A 19,429-nucleotide genomic window follows, 5' to 3' on the forward strand; every position below is an offset into this window, starting at 1 on the left:
GATTGAGAGCGGTCTCAGGATCAGAATCCTGATCAGCAACCTCTGTCTCATCAAACAGAGAGCCTTCCTGCTGGGACCCTGACCAGTGTGATGAAGTCGAGGGTCGCTCATAGCGAGCTCGCTTAGGCTGTCTGGGACTGTCGTCCGTGTCAGAGCCATCACCCCGGGATGCATGGGACCCCCCCGGAGCACGGATGTGTTCCAAAAGAGGGGAACCAGGGAGCCTTGAATCAACAGTGCCCATGGTCTGAGTTACCGGTCTGGACTGCAAAGTCTCAAGGATTTTAGACATAGTCACCGACAGTTTATCAGCAAAAACTGCAAACTCCGTCCCTGTCACCTGGACAGTGTTCACAGGTGGTTCTCCTTGGGCCACCTCTAGCAGAGGCCCCGACTGAGCAAGTGCTACAGGGGCCGAACATTGCACACAATGGGGGTCAGTGGCACCTGCCGGTAGAACAGCCTTACATGCGGTACAAGTAGCATAGAAAGCCTGTGTCTTGGCCCCTTTGCTTTTTGCGGACGACATGCTGTTGTCTAGCAATCTAGGAGGGTATATAGCCAAGAATAGCGACCGTACAATGCAATGTATAGCATGCAAGCATAAAGTACAAATGAACACTGCGGCACTAGTGGGGTGAGCCCTCGAGGGCTGCTTACCGCCCGCTGAAAAGCGGGTGTGTGACCGCCAGAATCCCGTGCCTGGGTCTCCCAGAGCTCGTGTCCCTTCTCCACTCAGACTGCAAACAGGAATGGCTGCCGGCGTCCTGTGAAGAGGGGCGGGCCGTGGGCGTGCCCCAGACAAAGTGCGGGAAACTAGCGTCCCACTGTGCCTAGTGAGGGGGGTTGGAGTATGCTAAGCAGACTCCAGCCCTCAGCGCTGACGTTCTGACCAGCGTCCCGCCCTTCCCCTGACTGGCAGGCCTGGGGGCGGGAACGAAACGGAACTAGGCCGCAAAAGCCGGGGACTCGATTTATAAGCGCGGCCGTCGTATAAGCACGGCCAGCGCGGAAGTTCCCCGGCGCACCACACGTCCCAGCCGCGCCGCAGTGTAAAAAACCGCCAGCCGCGGCCGGCGCGGCAGTTCCTAATACAGAAAACTCACTCAGCAAAGCTGCAGTGAGTAAAGCACCAGCGCGCCGCGCTGCTGTCCCCGGCGCACTAACACACCCAGCAATGCTGGTGTGTGTGCGCGATCTGTACGGGGACCCAGAGTACCTTAATGTAGCAGGGCCCTGTCCCTGACGATACTCAGCTCCATGTCCAGCAGATTCCCAGGGGCTGTGGACGGAGCACGGTCTCCTGTGCTTGGAGACCGATAGGATCCCACTTCACCCAGAGCCCTAAGGGGATGGGGAAGGAAAGCAGCATGTCGGCTCCAGCCTCCGTACCCGCAATGGGTACCTCAACCTTAACAAACACCGCCAACAAAAGTGGGGTGAGAAGGGAGCATGCTGGGGGCCCTAGTATGGGCCCTCTTTTCTTCCATCCGACAAAGTCAGCAGCTGCTGCTGACTAAACAGTGGAGCTATGCGTGCATGTGTGCCTCCTTCGCACAAAGCATGAAAACTGAGGAGCCCGTGATCCCACGGGGGGTGTATAGGCAGTAGGGGAGGGGCCTTACACTTTTAAGTGTAATACTTTGTGTGGCCTCCGGAGGCAGTAGCTATACACCCAATTGTCTGGGTCTCCCAATAGAGCGACAAAGAAAATCTGTTTGGAGGGCTGGAAGAGAATTCTATCCTGTAGCCGTGAGATATGATGTCTCTCACCCACTGATCGGAGACTTGCTTTAACCAAGCGTCGCCAAAGTGGGAGAGCCTGCCACCGACTAAGGACGTGGCTGGAGCGGGCCGAGAGTCATGAGGAAGCTGCCTTAGTGGCAGAACCTCCTGCGGTCTTCTGCGGACGCGCTTTTGGGCGCCAGTTGGATTTCTGATCCTTGGCTGAGTTAGCCGACGAGGCGGAAGGCTTAGAGGATGACCAGTTGGAGGAACGAAAGGAACGAAACCTCGATTGATTCCTACCCTGGGCGGGTTTCCTGGTCTTGGTTTGTGGCATGGAAGTACTCTTCCCGCCAGTAGCTTCTTTAATGATTTCATCCAGCTGTTCCCCAAACAGCCGTGAACCAGCAAAAGGAAGCCCAGCAAGAAACTTCTTGGAAGAAGCATCTGCCTTCCACTCTCGAAGCCACAAAATCCTGCGGATAACAAGAGAATTAGCTGAAGCCACTGCAGTGCGGTGAGCAGCCTCTAGCATGGCAGACATGGCATAGGATGAAAAAGCTGAAGCCTGAGCAGTTAAGGTAACCATCTCAGGCATAGATTCCTTGGTGAGGGAATGCATCTCCTCTAGAGAAGCAGAGATGGCTTTGGGAGCCCACACTGCTGCAAAAGTCGGGGAAAACGCGGCCCCCGCAGCTTCATACACAGATTTGGCCAGAAGGTTAATCTCACGGTCAGTGGAATCCTTAAGTGAGGTGCCGTCAGCCACCGACACAACGGCCCGGGCTGAGAGCCTAGACACCGGAGGGTCTACCTTTGGGGAGTGAGACCACTCCTTGACCACCTCAGGTGGAAATGGAAACCGGTCATCAGAACCACGCTTTGGAAAGCGTTTGTCAGGCCAGGCCCTGGGTTTGGTCACAGCGGTCTGAAAACTGGAGTGGTTAAAGAGCACACTCTTCACTCTCTTAGGCGAGGTAAACTGATGTTTTTCTGCCAAAGAGAGTTGCTCCTCTGACACTGGCGGATTGAGATCCAGCACAGAATTAATAGAAGCAAACAAATCACTAAGATCTGAGTCACCCTCAGAGAAATCGATGGGATACATAGCCTCCGAGCCCCCAGTGAGGGCATCCTCCTCATCTTGAGAGTCAGCTCTTGAGACAGTATATAAGAATAAGGCTGCACATCAAACTTAGATAATGGTATAATGCCTCAAGCATATGGAAAAATATTGGAATATACAATGAAAAATGCTACTTGCTAATTTGAACATGTGAATAATGAATTGCATACCTGCTATGAATATTAGGAAAAAGGAGATATTTAGCAATCGCATTGATCAATGTAACTGAGCCCCAAGGCCTCGTCAAGGCATATCTCTATATTGGGGTCCCTAGCTCTGTGACCCTAACTGTGTGTCATCTCATTGCAATTAAAAACTGCTATGGGTAGAGAGGGGTAACTAAGGACTTTCTTATATAGGAGATGGAAAAAACATGGCCGAAAGGGGCGGAGCTGTGTTCACATTCAGAAAAAAAAAAACTACATATAACTGAATAGGATAACTGAAGTGAGCACTAATATATATATATATGAGTGCAAGCCAAAAATACATACTATATATAAGAATAAGGCTGCACATCAAACTTAGATAATGGTATAATGCCTCAAGCATATGGAAAAATATTGGAATATACAATGAAAAATGCTACTTGCTACTACTACTTGTGACCCTATTCTTATATATAGTATGTATTTTTGGCTTGCACTCATATATATATATATTAGTGCTCACTTCAGTTATCCTATTCAGTTATATGTAGTTTTTTTTTTTTTCTGAATGTGAACACAGCTCCGCCCCTTTCGGCCATGTTTTTTCCATCTCCTATATAAGAAAGTCCTTAGTTACCCCTCTCTACCCATAGCAGTTTTTAATTGCAATGAGATGACACACAGTTAGGGTCACAGAGCTAGGGACCCCAATATAGAGATATGCCTTGACGAGGCCTTGGGGCTCAGTTACATTGATCAATGCGATTGCTAAATATCTCCTTTTTCCTAATATTCATAGCAGGTATGCAATTCATTATTCACATGTTCAAATTAGCAAGTAGCATTTTTCATTGTATATTCCAATATTTTTCCATATGCTTGAGGCATTATACCATTATCTAAGTTTGATGTGCAGCCTTATTCTTATATATAGTATGTATTTTTGGCTTGCACTCATATATATATATTAGTGCTCACTTCAGTTATCCTATTCAGTTATATGTAGTTTTTTTTTTTCTGAATGTGAACACAGCTCCGCCCCTTTCGGCCATGTTTTTTCCATCTCCTATATAAGAAAGTCCTTAGTTACCCCTCTCTACCCATAGCAGTTTTTAATTGCAATGAGATGACACACAGTTAGGGTCACAGAGCTAGGGACCCCAATATAGAGATATGCCTTGACGAGGCCTTGGGGCTCAGTTACATTGATCAATGCGATTGCTAAATATCTCCTTTTTCCTAATATTCATAGCAGGTATGCAATTCATTATTCACATGTTCAAATTAGCAAGTAGCATTTTTCATTGTATATTCCAATATTTTTCCATATGCTTGAGGCATTATACCATTATCTAAGTTTGATGTGCAGCCTTATTCTTATATATAGTATGTATTTTTGGCTTGCACTCATATATATATATTAGTGCTCACTTCAGTTATCCTATTCAGTTATATGTAGTTTTTTTTTTTTTCTGAATGTGAACACAGCTCCGCCCCTTTCGGCCATGTTTTTTCCATCTCCTATATAAGAAAGTCCTTAGTTACCCCTCTCTACCCATAGCAGTTTTTAATTGCAATGAGATGACACACAGTTAGGGTCACAGAGCTAGGGACCCCAATATAGAGATATGCCTTGACGAGGCCTTGGGGCTCAGTTACATTGATCAATGCGATTGCTAAATATCTCCTTTTTCCTAATATTCATAGCAGGTATGCAATTCATTATTCACATGTTCAAATTAGCAAGTAGCATTTTTCATTGTATATTCCAATATTTTTCCATATGCTTGAGGCATTATACCATTATCTAAGTTTGATGTGCAGCCTTATTCTTATATATAGTATGTATTTTTGGCTTGCACTCATATATATATATTAGTGCTCACTTCAGTTATCCTATTCAGCTCTTGAGACAGAGCCGTGGGATGGGGAGGGGGAGGAAACCCTGCGCCTTCTCTTAGAACAGGGGTGGGCAATTAATTTTTCCATGGGGCCGCATGAGAAATTGGGATGGTTTTAGAGGGCCGGACTAATATAATTAACTCAGTTTTACCCAATACTGTATACAGTATATATACTATCCCTTCATATACAAACAGTAAGTTACGGACTGTGTGACCCCTCGTGGCCCTGCACGCACACATGTCCGTTTTTTTCTCCGGCAGCACGGGTGTCACACAGATCGCACACTGATGTGATCTGTGTGACATCAGTGTGACAAATACCAGAGAAAACACGGGTCTTTTTAATAAAATGATTTTCTATATTTACCTCTCTCCAGCGCTGCTGTCTCTGGCTCTGCTGCCTCCCGCTCCTTATCGCTGGTAATTATACTCACTGAATATTCACTGCAGTGAGCAGCTGGAAGCAGGGACAGCGCTGGGGACCGCATCGCTGGGTAAGTATACAGGTGTGTGTGTGTGTGTTGAGAACCTAGAAGCCGGAGCATCTCGGGGACTAGTCACAGTTCCCAATGAACTCTGATGAACCCATGAAGCTGTAGCGTGGGTGTCGCAGGGGGGTCATCAGAGTTCATTGGAAACTCTGATGACCTCCTGGAGGTCACTGTGCTTGCAGAATACTCACCTGTCCCTGCGGTGATGTCCTCAACGGTGCTGTGCCCGGTGCTGTCATCGCGATGCTCCGGCTTCCAGGTCTTGAGTGCGGTGAATAATCAATGAATGAGCGGTGGTCAGGAGCGGGAGGCAGCAGAGCTGAAGAAAGCAGGTAAATATGGAAAATCTTTTTATTTCACAGACTCGTGTTTTCTCCGGTACCTGTCACATGTATGCAAACAGGTACCGGAGAAACGCAATCAGGCCCTGTAATGGCGGTATGGCGCTGCAGGGGGCGGGGAGAGAGCACGTGGTACCCGATGTAACTCCAGTACCACTCGCAGTTACGGGTTTTCTCTCTCATATATTATATATATATATATATATATATATATATATATGTAATATACATCACTACACCCCTATATACACCTGTAATATACATCACTACACCCCCATATACACTTGTAATATACATCACTACACCCCCATATACACCTGTAATATACATCACTACACCCCCATATACACCTGTAATATACATCACTACACCCCCATATACACCTGTAATATACATCACTGCACCCCCATATACACCTGTAATATACATCACTGCACCCCCATAGACACCTGTAATATACATCACTGCACCCCCATATACACCTGTAATATACATCACTACACCCCCATATACACCTGTAATATACATCACTGCACCCCCATATACACCTGTAATATACATCACTACACCCCCATATACACCTGTAATATACATCACTGCACCCCCATATACACCTGTAATATACATCACTACACCCCCATATATACCTGTAATATACATCACTACACCCCCATATATACCTGTAATATACATCACTACACCCCCATATATACCTGTCATATACATCACTACACTCCTATATACACTTGTAATATACATCACTACACTCCTATATACACTTGTAATATACATCACTACACCCCTATATACACCCGTAATATACATCACTACACCCCTATATACACTTGTAATATACATCACTACACCCCTATATACACTTCTTATACATCACTACACCCCTATATACACTTCTTATACATCACTACACCCCTATATACACTTGTAATATACATCACTGCACCCCCTTATACACCTGTAATATACATCACTACACCCCCATATATACCTGTCATATACATCACTACACCCCTATATACACCTGTAATATACATCACTAAACCCCTATATACACCTGTAATATACGTCACTGCACCCCCATATACACCTGTAATATACATCACTACATCCAGATATACATCACTAGACCCCTATATACTACACCTGTAAAACTACATTGCCATATACTACATCACTACACCCAAATATTACTCACCAGTTACACCCCCCCCCTCCCCTCCATTCCCCCCATTGTCCCCTCAGGTTACTAGTCACCACTCACCTTTCCCTCCTCAGGCACCTCCGTACGGGCTCCCGCTGACATCCTCTTCTCTTGTACGGCTCCCCGCTGAGCTGCTTCCTCTCTCCGTACGGGCTCCGGCTGCTGCATCATCTTCTCCTGCCGGGCGGGAACTTTTCATTTTCAAATGACACACACGCGCGCGCCGTACTGACGACATCAGGGCGCGCGTGTGTGTCACAGAGAAAGTGCCGGCAGGAAACAGAGGACAGATTCCTGCGTTCCGCTGCTGCACTATCTGTCCTCTGTTCCCTGCCGGCACGCAGCGTGTGATGAGGGCAATCTGACCACGGGCCGCCCGGAGCCTGGAGCTCCGGACAACAGGTCAGATTGCCCTCATCAGTGACCGGCCAGCAAGGACGCCCGGAGCCAGGCGGGCCGGTCACAGAGAGTAGGCGGGCCGGATGTGGCCCGCGGGCCGCCCCTTGCCCAGGTCTGTCTTAGAAGGACGGGGTCTGGGATCAGATGATGAATCCTCCGTGAGCTCCGATGGACGGAGGTCAGAGGATAGGAGTCCTCTGTCAAGAGTATTAGAGGCACCCTGTGAGGGGGGCTGATGCATATTCATCAAAGTCCTGGACAAAAGCCCCATGGACTCAGCAAATGACTGGGATATGGACCTAGAAAAGGACTCTACCCAGGCCGGGGGTTCAATCACAGGTGCAGCAGCAGCCTGAGAGACCACTGGGGGTGAGACTCCAGGCTGTGGCACCGCCAAGTTAGAGCAGACATCACAATGTGGATAGGTGCTCGGCTCAGGCAGCAGGAGCTTACATGCAGTGCATGCAGAATAAAGCTTTGGAGCCTTGCTCCTTGTGTGAGACATGCTGCTGGAGTGGGGGCTTTGCAGAGAATGAACCCCAGGGAGAATATACAGAGGTCCACAACCGGAGACCGGCTGTGGCTTACCAGACCGCTGAGCGCGGTGTTGTGTGCCCTCCAGATCCCGAAGCCCGGTCCCCCAGTCGCAGGACCTCAGCAGAGATGCAGAATGCAGGATGTCCCAGAGCAGAGTGAACTCTGCCTGAGAAGAGGGCGTTCCTATAAAAGAGCGGGAACTGGAGGGCTATAGAGACCTGCAGGGAAGGAGGGACGCCCCAGCAGTGGGGAGTGTCCCTCCCCTGTGTAGAACGGCCGCCGGGAGGAGCCGAACCTGTCCCTCTGCATGAGTGACATGCGCGGGCAGGAAAATGAAACTAGGCCTCCGGCGAAGCCGGGGCCTAAATTTAAGCGGCGAGGCCGACAAGCAGGCACCATCGGCGCGGTTCTCAGGCAAAAGCTAGAGAACCCACCGGAAAAGTTAAAACAATCACATACAGCATACTCTCCCCCATACAATAAAGAACCGGGACCCCCAACATAAACGTCTCAGGTACTTAGCTGCTGAGACGCAGGGCCATGTCCCTGGGGATGAGTGCTCCGGTCCAACAGAATCCTCAAGGGGCTGTGGATGGAGACCGGACTCCTGCCAGGCATGGAGACCGTGCTGGCTCCCACTTCAAGCCAGAGTCCAGAAGGGATGGTGAAGGAGCGCGGCATGTAAGGCTGCAGCCTTGTAAATCAACCTTAACAAGACCGCCGACACAGTGGGGTGAGAAGGGACATGCCGGGAGTCCAGACATGGACCCGCTTTTCTTCAAACTCTTTCCAAAAGTCAAACAAATCAGATGAGAATGCATGTGTGGATGTATGCCTCCTGACACAAAGCAATAAACTGGCTAGGACTGGCTACCAGGGGGTGTATAAGCTCAGAGGGAGGAGCTACACTTTTAAGTGTAGTACTTTGTGTGTCCTCCGGAGGCAGAAGCTAAACACCCATGGTCTGGGTCTCCCAAAGGAACGATAAAGAAATAAGATTTTTGTCTACTCACCGTAAAATCTGTTTCTCTGAGCCTTCATTAGGGGACACATATATGGTTTCCTGTGTCCCCCAATGAGACGAGAGAGAAATATGGCAATAATGCGGCCAACACCCCCATATAGAGCAATAATGCCTCCTTATAAAGTAATAAGGTCTGGCGTGTCCCATTTTAAAGTAAGAAATGTCTCTAATAAAAGAACTAATGCCATGAGCACACCCTTAAAAATTATAAGGCCACAAATGCCTTCCTTAAAACCAATAATGCCCAAATGTCAATGTTACAAAAGTAATGATGCCCCCACAATTGTCCCCTTAAAAAGTAGTAATGACCTGACCGGGGTTCCGTGTATATTGTAATAATGCCCAAGTGTTCCCATAATAATGCCCCTCCCGGTATATGACAATACAGATGAGAGCAGCACTCCCCTAAGCAGACAAGGGTCCCGCAAGCTACTGTTGTGGACCCCCCGCTCTAGGAGGTGCTGGCACTAAGCAGCACAGTGTATGATCATAACCCTGGGGAAACGTCTATTCTCCTTCCCCATTGTCTGATTACAATTTTTTTTATATTCTGCAAAAAGAAGATTTTTGTGTACTCACCGTAAAATCTCTTTCTCTGAGCCTTCATTGGGGGACAGAGGACCATGTGCTGTGTCCCCCAATAAGGCGAGAGAGAAATGTGATTGTTACATTAGGAATTGGAGAATAGGATTGTCTTCCAATTCCAAGAGTAAGCAGAATTGTGAGTGCAGCTCTGGAATACATTACAGATGATAATGTTGGAGGAGTATAAGAAAAATAATGTAATAGGGTTACAAAAATTAGTTACTGCTTCTAAAATCTGCCTAGAAGAGATACTGTAGATACAGGTAGGAGAACGTACAGGAACCCCTGATTGTCAGGTATATACCTGTGATTCCATCTGAGTGACTGCATCCATATGTAGAGTCCTGGTCTCCAAAAGTTGTTGTCTTGTCTCATCCAGTCTCAGTTCTAGGGCAGCTTTCTGCATAAAATAACAAGAACTCTGTGTTATACCAGGCAAGTAATCTGGATTATGTTATAATCATCTCATATTTAACTTTTTTAACTCCAATATGGAGCATCTACACACCGGTCACCAGGAGGTCTAGACGATGAGCTCACCTCCTTAAGAAGTTCCTGTAGACCTTCCTCTCCAGAGAACGTTCCTTCAAGCGTCTTCTCCAGTGAACTGACTTTTTCTTGCAGACGAACTATTAAGGCATCTTTTTCTTCAGCCTCTACCGCCATCTAGTGTAAAATAGCGATGTCAGTATCGGGATGAGGTTCTAGTAGCCATGGCATAATTTCACCACGAAGCCAGATTTCTTAAAGAAAGCAGAAGGTCCCCCAACTGGCGATGCGCGTCAGTGCGCTTTTTATTGTTTTATACTAATTCGACAATGGGGGGGTTCAGGTGCTGTACTGCCGCAATCACCGTCGGGTGACCAGCTGAACTGACAGCCGGGACTCGGCTCTCGCTGTCAGGACCAGTGCTTGCGCCGCTCCCGGCAGTTTAATCCCAAAATCGGACAGGGTCAAAGGTGCGAATCTCCCGGGAAGCGTGAAGGCTCATTCCACCCGAGCGGTGGGAGCTTCTTGGGCTGTTCGCCATCAAGCCTCGGCTATTCAACTTTGCAAAGCAGCTACCTGGGCCAGCGTCCATACGTAGGCCTGGGGAGACAAGTTCTGCAAGCGGCGGTGGCTCACCTCTGACTCACAGGGACTCCATTTTCAGTTACAACCTTTATAGCTAATGGTCCGTTGGTTTGTCTGACCTTAATAGTTGTTAATGTTTTTGTTCCCACCCAGGGACTGCTTTGGGACGTCCCATGGTCCTGTGTCCCCCAATAAGGCAAGAGAGAAAGGAAGATTTTAGTGTACTCACCGTAAAATCTTTTTCTCTGAGCCTTCATTGGGGGACACAGGACCATGTTTTTTGCTGTGTCCCCCAATAAGGCGAGAGAGAAAAAGGAAGATTTTTGTGTACTCACCGTAAAATCTTTTTCTCTGAGCCTTCACTGGGGGACACAGCACCCGCCCTGTTTGGATTGGTAATTTCTAATTTCTTTATCGCTTCATTGGGGGACACAGAGACCATGGGTTGTATGGTCTCTGTGTCCCCCAATGAAGGCTCCAAGAAAGAGATTTTACGGTGAGTACCCAAAATCTACTTTTCTTGAATGACTACAGCTACTACTTGTGCACTAAAATGGCTTGGTTCCTAGTCGGTCACAGGGTATACACTGCGGAGGAGGAGCTAACTTTTTTCCTTATTAGTTTGCATAGTGTCAACCTCCTGGCAACAGCAGCATACACCCATGGTCCTGTGTTCCCCAATAAGATGAGAGAGAAATGTCTGCGGACACTGGCTATGTGGCCTAGGTGCAGTGAATTCCGGTGATGTCACAAGGTGAACCGAGTTCATGGCGGCGGATCTACAAGAAACCCCGGTGATCCACCGGCATGAACTAGATTCACCTTGTGACATCACCGGAGTTCCCTGCAGCAAGGTCCCACAGTAAAGACTGCGAGATGAGAAAATGGCTGAAGGGAACCCTAGTGACGTCAAAAGGCAGATTTTTGTGTACTCACAGTAAAATCTTGTTCTCAGCCTTCATTGGGGCATGGTCCTGTGTCCCCCCAATAAGACGATAGAGAAAAAAAGCAATGTGTGCACTATACATGTGTTTTTTCCTGACTCCATTAAAGTCAATTGGTAAAAAAAAAGCAGGAAAAAACCCAGAAGCAATTGACACGCTGCTTCTTTTTTCAGCAACAAAAACAGCAAAGAAAAAAGAAGCAGCGTGTGAACAGCAAGTTAGGATTTTCAGACTTTGCTGGGATGCTTTTTTTCTTGCTGTTATTGATTAAAAGAAGCAAGGAAAAAAAGCATGAAAAAAAAGCAACGTGGGCTCGAGGCCTAAACCCTTCAGCTTTTCCACTGCCGATTACCACTTTAGCGCCAATATGCTGATAATTGGCCAGTGATTAAAGCAATTAAAAAGCAGCCGGTCATTGGCTTAGTGTAATATTTGTAGGGAACGAGGAGACGACATACCTTGGATTTCAACTGTTCATGCTGCAGTTTTAGAGCGTCATACTCATCCCGAATCTCAATCAGTCTCTTCTCACTGCTAGAGGCTCCGGACTGGGCCTAAGTACAAGGCAAGACAGTAGAAGCTAGATAGCAGACAATGCCGTTCTTAAATATAATAGTTCTATTCTTGCGTATGTAATGAGAGGTTTAAGATGAGTTTGGTTTTTTTTAAGCAAATCGTTTAGAATTAAACTCTAAGGAAAAGCAACTGCCCCATTGATCATCTTTTATCCCATATACAACATACGGTGGCAACTCGGATGCCTAACCATCGTTCCATTCCTTCTCTATGGGGCAGTCAGAAAAACCTGAGCTCAACACTTTGGAAATTAATGGATTGGCAGTCAGGTATGAGCATTCATGCTCCATTCTACCAAGAATAAAAGTGCCCCCTTCTCCCGATCGCTGCGGGGCCAAGCTTGCGAATCCCAGAGCGGATCACCCATCTTTTTTTTATCACTGGCCAATCGCTTTAAAAGGTCCAAGTGGTAATTCAGAGACTCCTTTTACGCCACACAACGCCAGGCAGATTTAAATTGAATCTGGCACCCTTTTGTTATTATTTGTTGTTCGTCTGCAAGACGAAGCATATCGGTGCGAAACGCGCGTCGGGTGAGGCGGGACCCTGCTGTTCTATACTGTACTTTGAATGAATGGGGTTTAAATATATGGAGTATTTTTTGGTCAATGAGCATGTATCTTAAATATATAATTATAATAAACGGATTTTTGTGTACTCAACGTAAAATCGTTTTCTCTTAGCCATCATTGGGGGACACAGGACCATGGACCATGGGTGTTAGTGTCCTCCTATGGATAGGCAGCATAAGTAGACGCAAAAGCATAGCTCCTCCTCTGCAGTATACACCCCCTGGCCGGGCCAGGCAACCTCAGTTTTAGTACACAAGCAGTAGGCGAAAAAGCCAGTAAAAACTTACCTCAACAGAGGAACATGAGGAAAAGGAAAAAAAAAAAAGAGTCATAACCAAATAAGGTATTGAGAGAACTAAGGCCCAACAGGGCAACAGGGTGGGTGCTGTGTCCCCCAATGATGGCTAAGAGAAAACGATTTTACGGTGAGTACACAAATACGTTTTTCTCTGACGCCTCATTGGGGGACACAGGACCATGGGACGTCCTAAAGCAGTCCATGGGTGGGAAAAATAAAAGAAAGACAACGCAACCCAAGGACTAGGAACCAGTCCCAGACAGCCTGGAGCACCTACTGAGAGAAGGTGCTCTACTGCCGTTTGCAGAATTGTCCTACCCAGATTTGCCTCAGCTGAAACCTGGGCATGGACTCTGTAATGCTTTGAAAACGTATGTAGGCTAGACCAGGTCGCAGCCTTACACACCTGTTCCACTGAAGCCTGATGCCGAATGGCCCACGAAGCGCCAACTGCTCGCGTGGAATGAGCCCGTAGCCCACTAGGAATGGGCTTGAGTTGCAAGCAGTAGACTTCCTGGATCGCAGAGCGAATCCAGCGAGCCAGAGTCGCCTTTGAAGTTGCCTGTCCCTTCTTAGGCCCCTCAGGAATGACGAACGAAGAGTCAGTTTTCCTAAAAGGGGCTGTCCTGGATATGTAATATCTGAGAGGTCTAACGAATGCAGAAACCTTTCCACCCTATGAACTGGGTGTGGACAAAAGGAAGGCAGAACAATGTCCTCGTTCAAATGAAACGGGGTAGGAACCTTTGGAAGAAAATCCGGAAGGGGGCGCAGAACCACCTTGTCCTGGTGAAAAATCAGAAAAGGCTCGCGGCAAGAGAGTGCCGCTAGCTCCGAAACCCGTCTGATGGACGTAATTGCCACCAGGAACGTTACCTTCCAGGACAGAAAAGCAAGGGAGGATTCCTTGAGAGGTTCAAAGGGGGACCTCTGGAGACGGTCCAGAACGAGATTGAGGTCCCATGGGTCCAGCGGCCATTTGTACGGGGGAACTAGATGGGAAACGCCCTGGAGGAAGGTCTTGACCTGCGTTTTTTGAGCCAGGCGGCATTGGTAGAAGATTGAGAGCGCTGAGACCTGCCCTTTAAGGGAACTGAGAGCCAACCTGCAGAAAATCGAGAATTCTGGGGATGGCCAGAGGCAGAGGCTGGACGTTAGTTTCCCTGCACCATGAAAGGAAGATTTTCCACGTACGGTGGTAAATGCGGGATGAAGCAGGTTTCGGGCGCTGATCATGGCGGAGATAACCGCGGGGGAGAATCCTGCTCTTGTTAATACCCAGGTCTCACTGGCCATGCCGTCAGCTTCAGGGCTCTGGAGTTCTGATGGGAAATGGGCCGTTGTGTCAGCGAGTCTGGGATGTCTGGAAGGCGCCACGGTACGTCTACGAGCATTTGTACTAATTCGGCGTACCAGGCGCGCCTGGGCCAGTCCGGTACTATCAGTATCACCGGGACTCCCTCTGCTTTCATTTTCCTGATTACCCGCGGCAGCAGAGGTAGGGGTGGAAATATGTAAGGCAGGCGGAAGTGGAGCCAGGAGCAGATTAGAGCATCCGCGCCGATGGACTGCGGATCGCGTGACCTGGCTATGAACGCGGGTACCTTTGCGTTCAACCTTGAGGCCATTAGATCCACGTCTGGTGTACCCCAGCGAGTGGAGATGTGTAGGAACACTTCTGGGTGGAGAGAGCACTCTCCGGCGGCCAGGCCTTGGCGACCTAGAAGTCTGCTGCCCAGTTCTCGCTCCCGGTATGTGTACCGCTAATATCACTGACCCTGTCGATTCGGCCCAGCTGAGGATCCTGTGGGCCTCGAGATAAGCTGCCTTGCTGCAGGTATACCCCTTGGCGATTGACGTAGGTTACAGCTGTCGCATTGTCCGATTGGACTCGAATCTGATGACCCGCTAGCAGAGGGCAGAATGCCCTGAGCACGAGGAAGATCGCGCAGATTTCCAGGAGGTTTATGGGTAGGGAAGACTCCTGGGGCGTCCAACGTCCTTGAGCAGTGTGGTGCTGGTAAAATGCGTGGTCAGGAGCAGCCAGTTCACTGGGAGAAAAGATCTCCCCTTCGATAGGGATGAGGACCGAAGCCACCAGCGGAGTGCGTACCTGACTGAAGGCGTCAGGTGAAGATGTCTGTCCAGGGAGAAGGGGCTCTTGTCCCAGGCCGCTAGAAGGGCTAGCTGCAGTGAGCGGAGGTGCAGTTGAGCAAAGGGTACTGCTTCCATAGCCGCCACCATCCTGCAGAGTACCTTCATGCTGAATCGAATGGAGCGAGATGGAGGACGTAGAAGGCAGCATACCGCTCGTTGAAGAACGATTGCCTTGTCCAGGGGGAGGTAGATCAAGCCCCGACGGGTGTCCAGGGACATGCCCAGGAAGGTGATGGATCGTGATGGGATCAGGGATGATTTGTCCAGATTCACTAGCCACCCTAAGCGGGATAGTGTGTCCACAGTGATCTGTACGCTGGTTGAGCAGTCGCGGAAGGAGGGGGCCTTGATGAGGAGGTCGTCCAAGTAAGCGAGAACGACTACTCCCCTGGTGTGAAGGACGCTCATGGCGGCCGCCATGACTTTGGTGAAGACCCTTGGTGCGGTGGCAAGGCCGAAGGGTAGAGCTACGAATTGAAAGTGGGGGTCCTGAACTGCGAAGCGGAGGAACATTTGGTGATCTGGGGTGATGGGTATGTGCAGGTACGCGTCCTTGATGTCTATGGAGGCGAGGAATTCCCCTACGACCATGGATGCAATAATGGACCTTAGGGACTCCATTCTGAATCTCCGTACGTGCACATGTTTGTTCAGGTGTTTGAGGTCCAGGATGGGTCGAACTGACCCATCCTTTTTGGGAACCACAAAGAGGTTGGAATAAAGAGAATTTTGTTACTTACCGTAAATTCTTTTTCTTATAGTTCCGTATCGGGAGACCCAGACCATGGGTGTTTAGCTTCTGCCTCCGGAGGACACACAAAGTACTACACTTAAAAGTGTAGCTCCTCCCTCTGAGCTTATACACCCCCTGGTAGCCAGTCCTAGCCAGTTTAGTGCAAACCTGAAGGAGAATAGCCACCCACAAGTAGAACCGAGTAAGAACCGGAACAACCGGAGACTCTGTCCACGACAACAGCCGGTGATAACACACGGAACAAGAAAATTGCCAACAGGCAACAGGGAGGGAGCTGGGTCTCCCAATACGGAACTATAAGAAAAAGAATTTACGGTAAGTAACAAAATTCTCTTTTTCTTTATCGTTCCTTTGGGAGACCCAGACCATGGGACGTTCCAAAGCTGTCCCTGGGTGGGAATAAACAGAAAAAACTAAGAATTAGGCGGAGCCTAACTTCACAAGTGGGCGACAGCCGCCTGAAGGATGCGTCTGCCCAAGCTCGCATCTGCCGAAGCATGAGCATGCACTTGGTAGTGCTTCAAAAAGGTATGCAGGCTAGTCCAAGTGGCAGCCTGACAGACTTGTTGAGCCGTAGCCTGGTGCCTAAAAGCCCAAGAGGCACCGACAGCTCTGGTCGAGTGTGCTTTGATCCCCGGCGGGGGAGGCACCCGAGTACTCTGGTAGGCGTCCGAAATGGTCGATCTAATCCAACGGGCCAAGGTCGGCTTAGAAGCAGAGAGACCCTTGCGCCGCCCTGTGGTTAGCACAAAAAGAGAGGTGCACCGCCTAAGTGCAGCGGTGCGAGACACATAGATCCGGAGAGCACGCACCAGATCTAGAGTATGCAGCGCTTTCTCAAAGCGATGAACAGGGGCCGGACAGAAGGAAGGCAAGCAAATATCCTGGTTAAGGTGGAAGGGAGAGACCACCTTAGGAAGAAAGTCCGGGGTCGGACGGAGAACTACCTTGTCTTGGTGAAAAACCAAAAAAGGTGACTAAGAGGAGAGCGCAGCCAAATCAGAGACTCTCCTGAGAGAAGTTATGGCAACTAGAAAGGCCACCTTTTGAGAAAGACGATACAAAGAAACCTCCCTAAGGGGCTCGAAAGGGGGTTACTGCAATACCGTGAGGACCAAGTTAAGGTCCCAGGGATCCAAGGGCCGCCGATAAGGCGGAATGATGTGAGACGCACCTTGCATGAAGGTGCGGACCTGAGCCAGCCGGGCGAGACGCCGCTGAACAGCACTGATAGAGCTGAGACTTGTCCCTTGAGAGAGTTGAGGGACAGTCCTAGCTGCAGACCGGACTGTAAAAAAGACAGAAGGGTCGGCAACGAGAATGGCCAAGGAGAATGGCCGGAAGAGCGACAACAGGACAGGAAAATTTTCCAAGTCCTGTGATAGATCTTAGCGGAGGAAGACTTACGGGCCTGAGTCATAGTGGAGATGACTTCAGGAGGAATACCAGAAGCCGTCAAAATCCAGGACTCAAGAGCCACGCTGTCAATTTGAGTGCCGCAGAATTCGGGCGGAAAAACGGACCTTGCGAGAGCAGGTCTGGACGGTCCGGAAGATGCCACGGCATCTCCACGGACAGTTGGAGCAGGTCCGGATACCAAGCTTGCCTGGGCCAGTCCGGTGCAATGAGGATGACTCGACGGCCCTCCATTCTGATCTTGCGCAGGACTCTGGGCAAGAGAGCTAGAGGGGGAAACACGTAGGACAGACGAAACTGGGACCAGTCTTGAACCAGAGCGTCTGCGGCGAAGGCCTGAGGATCGTGGGAGCGAGCCACGTAAACCGGAACCTTGTTGTTGTGACGGGATGCCATTAGGTCCACGTCCGGAGTGCCCCACTTGCGGCAAATTGACTGAAACACTGCCGGGTGCAGGGACCACTCGCCACCGTCCACGGATTGACGGCTGAGATAATCTGCCTCCCAGTTTTCTACGCCAGGGATGTGGACTGCGGATATGGTGGACTTGGAGTCCTCCGCCCATTGAAGAATGCGATGGACCTCCAACATTGCCAGGCGGCTGCGTGTCCCGCCTTGGTGATTGATGTAGGCAACCGCTGTCGCGTTGTCTGACTGGACTCGAATGTGCCTGCCCGCCAACAGGTGGTGAAAGGCTAGGAGAGCTAGAAGCACAGCTCTTGTTTCCAGCACATTGATTGAAAGGGCTGACTCGGACGGAGTCCAAGTGCCCTGTGCTCTGTGGTGGAGATGTACCGCTCCCCAGCCGGATAGGCTGGCATCCGTGGTGAGAATCACCCAGGACGGAGTCAGGAAGGAGCGCCCTTGGGACAGGGAGAGGGGTCGAAGCCACCACTGAAGAGAGCTCCTTGTCCGTGGCGACAGAGCCACTAACCTCTGTAAGGAGGAAGGCCGCTTGTCCCAACAGCGGAGAATGTCCAGCTGCAGAGGACGCAGATGGAACTGGGCAAAGGGAACCGCCTCCATGGAGGCCACCATTTGACCCAGCACCTGCATCAGACACGCCTGAGGGTATAACGGCGGGGCCTCAGGAGAGAGCACACCGCTAGCTGGAGTGACAGCTGTTTGTCTAAGGGCAACTTCACAAGTGCCGGCAAAGTCTCGAACTGCATCCCTAGGTACGTGAGACTCTGGGTCGGAGTCAGAGTGGATTTGGGAAGATTGACAATCCACCCGAATTGGGCTAGGGTGGCGAGAGTGAGCGAAACACTCCGCTGACAGTCTGCGCTGGATGTACCCTTGACCAGAAGGTCGTCCAGATAAGGAAGCACTGCTAACCCCTGGAGGTGCAGGACCGCAATCACTGCCGCCATGACCTTGGTGAATACCCGAGGGGCCGTGGCTAACCCGAAGGGGAGAGCCACGAATTGGAAATGATCCTCTCCTATCGCAAAACGTAACCAACGCTGATGTGACACTGCGATTGGCACATGTAGATAGGCATCTCTGATGTCGATGGACGCCAGGGACTCCCCTTGGGTCATAGAGGCAATGACTGATCGCAGAGACTCGATGCGAAAATGCCGCACCCGGACATGCTTGTTGAGAAGCTTGAGATCCAGGATGGGCCGGAAGGTACAGTCTTTTTTTTTGGAACTAGGAAGAGATTTGAGTAAAAACCTCTGAACCGTTCCTGAGCGGGAACTGGGACAATCACTCCGTTTGCCTGCAAGGACGCCACGGCCTGCGAGAAGGCGGCGGCCTTGGAGCAGGGGGGAGTTGAGAGAAAAAATCTGTTTGGAGGGCTGGAAGAGAATTCTATCCTGTAGCCGTGAGATATGATGTCTCTCACCCACTGATCGGAGACTTGCTTTAACCAAGCGTCGCCAAAGTGGGAGAGCCTGCCACCGACTAAGGACGTGGCTGTAGCTGGCCGAGAGTCATGAGGAAGCTGCCTTAGTGGCAGAACCTCCTGCGGTCTTCTGCGGACGCACTTTTGGGCGCCAGTTGGATTTCTGATCCTTGGCTGAGTTAGCGGACGAGGCGGAAGGCTTAGAGGATGACCAGTTGGAGGAACGAAAGGAACGAAACCTCGATTGATTCCTACCCTGGGCGGGTTTCCTGGTCTTGGTTTGTGG

General features: G+C 49.6%; 1 protein-coding gene across 7 annotated transcripts in view; it reads right to left on the minus strand.

Annotated features, from left to right (window-relative positions):
* GOLGA1 (golgin A1) overlaps positions 1 to 19,429 on the minus strand; it is a 189,929-nt gene that overhangs the window by 106,759 nt on the left and 63,741 nt on the right. For 4 of the 7 annotated variants that reach the window (XM_075324135.1, XM_075324134.1, XM_075324137.1 and 1 more), the window contains 3 exons: positions 11,977 to 12,072; positions 10,041 to 10,166; positions 9,805 to 9,900 (listed from right to left, as the gene is read on the minus strand). In XM_075324135.1, the coding sequence (XP_075180250.1) occupies positions 9,805 to 9,900; positions 10,041 to 10,166; positions 11,977 to 12,072 (318 nt within the window). The remainder of the gene's footprint in view (positions 1 to 9,804; positions 9,901 to 10,040; positions 10,167 to 11,976; positions 12,073 to 19,429) is intronic. The other 3 variants (XM_075324139.1, XM_075324140.1, XM_075324136.1) reach the window with 1 other exon arrangement.

Source organism: Anomaloglossus baeobatrachus, chromosome 9 (genome assembly GCF_048569485.1).
Source record: "Anomaloglossus baeobatrachus isolate aAnoBae1 chromosome 9, aAnoBae1.hap1, whole genome shotgun sequence".
NCBI lineage: Eukaryota > Metazoa > Chordata > Amphibia > Anura > Aromobatidae > Anomaloglossus > Anomaloglossus baeobatrachus.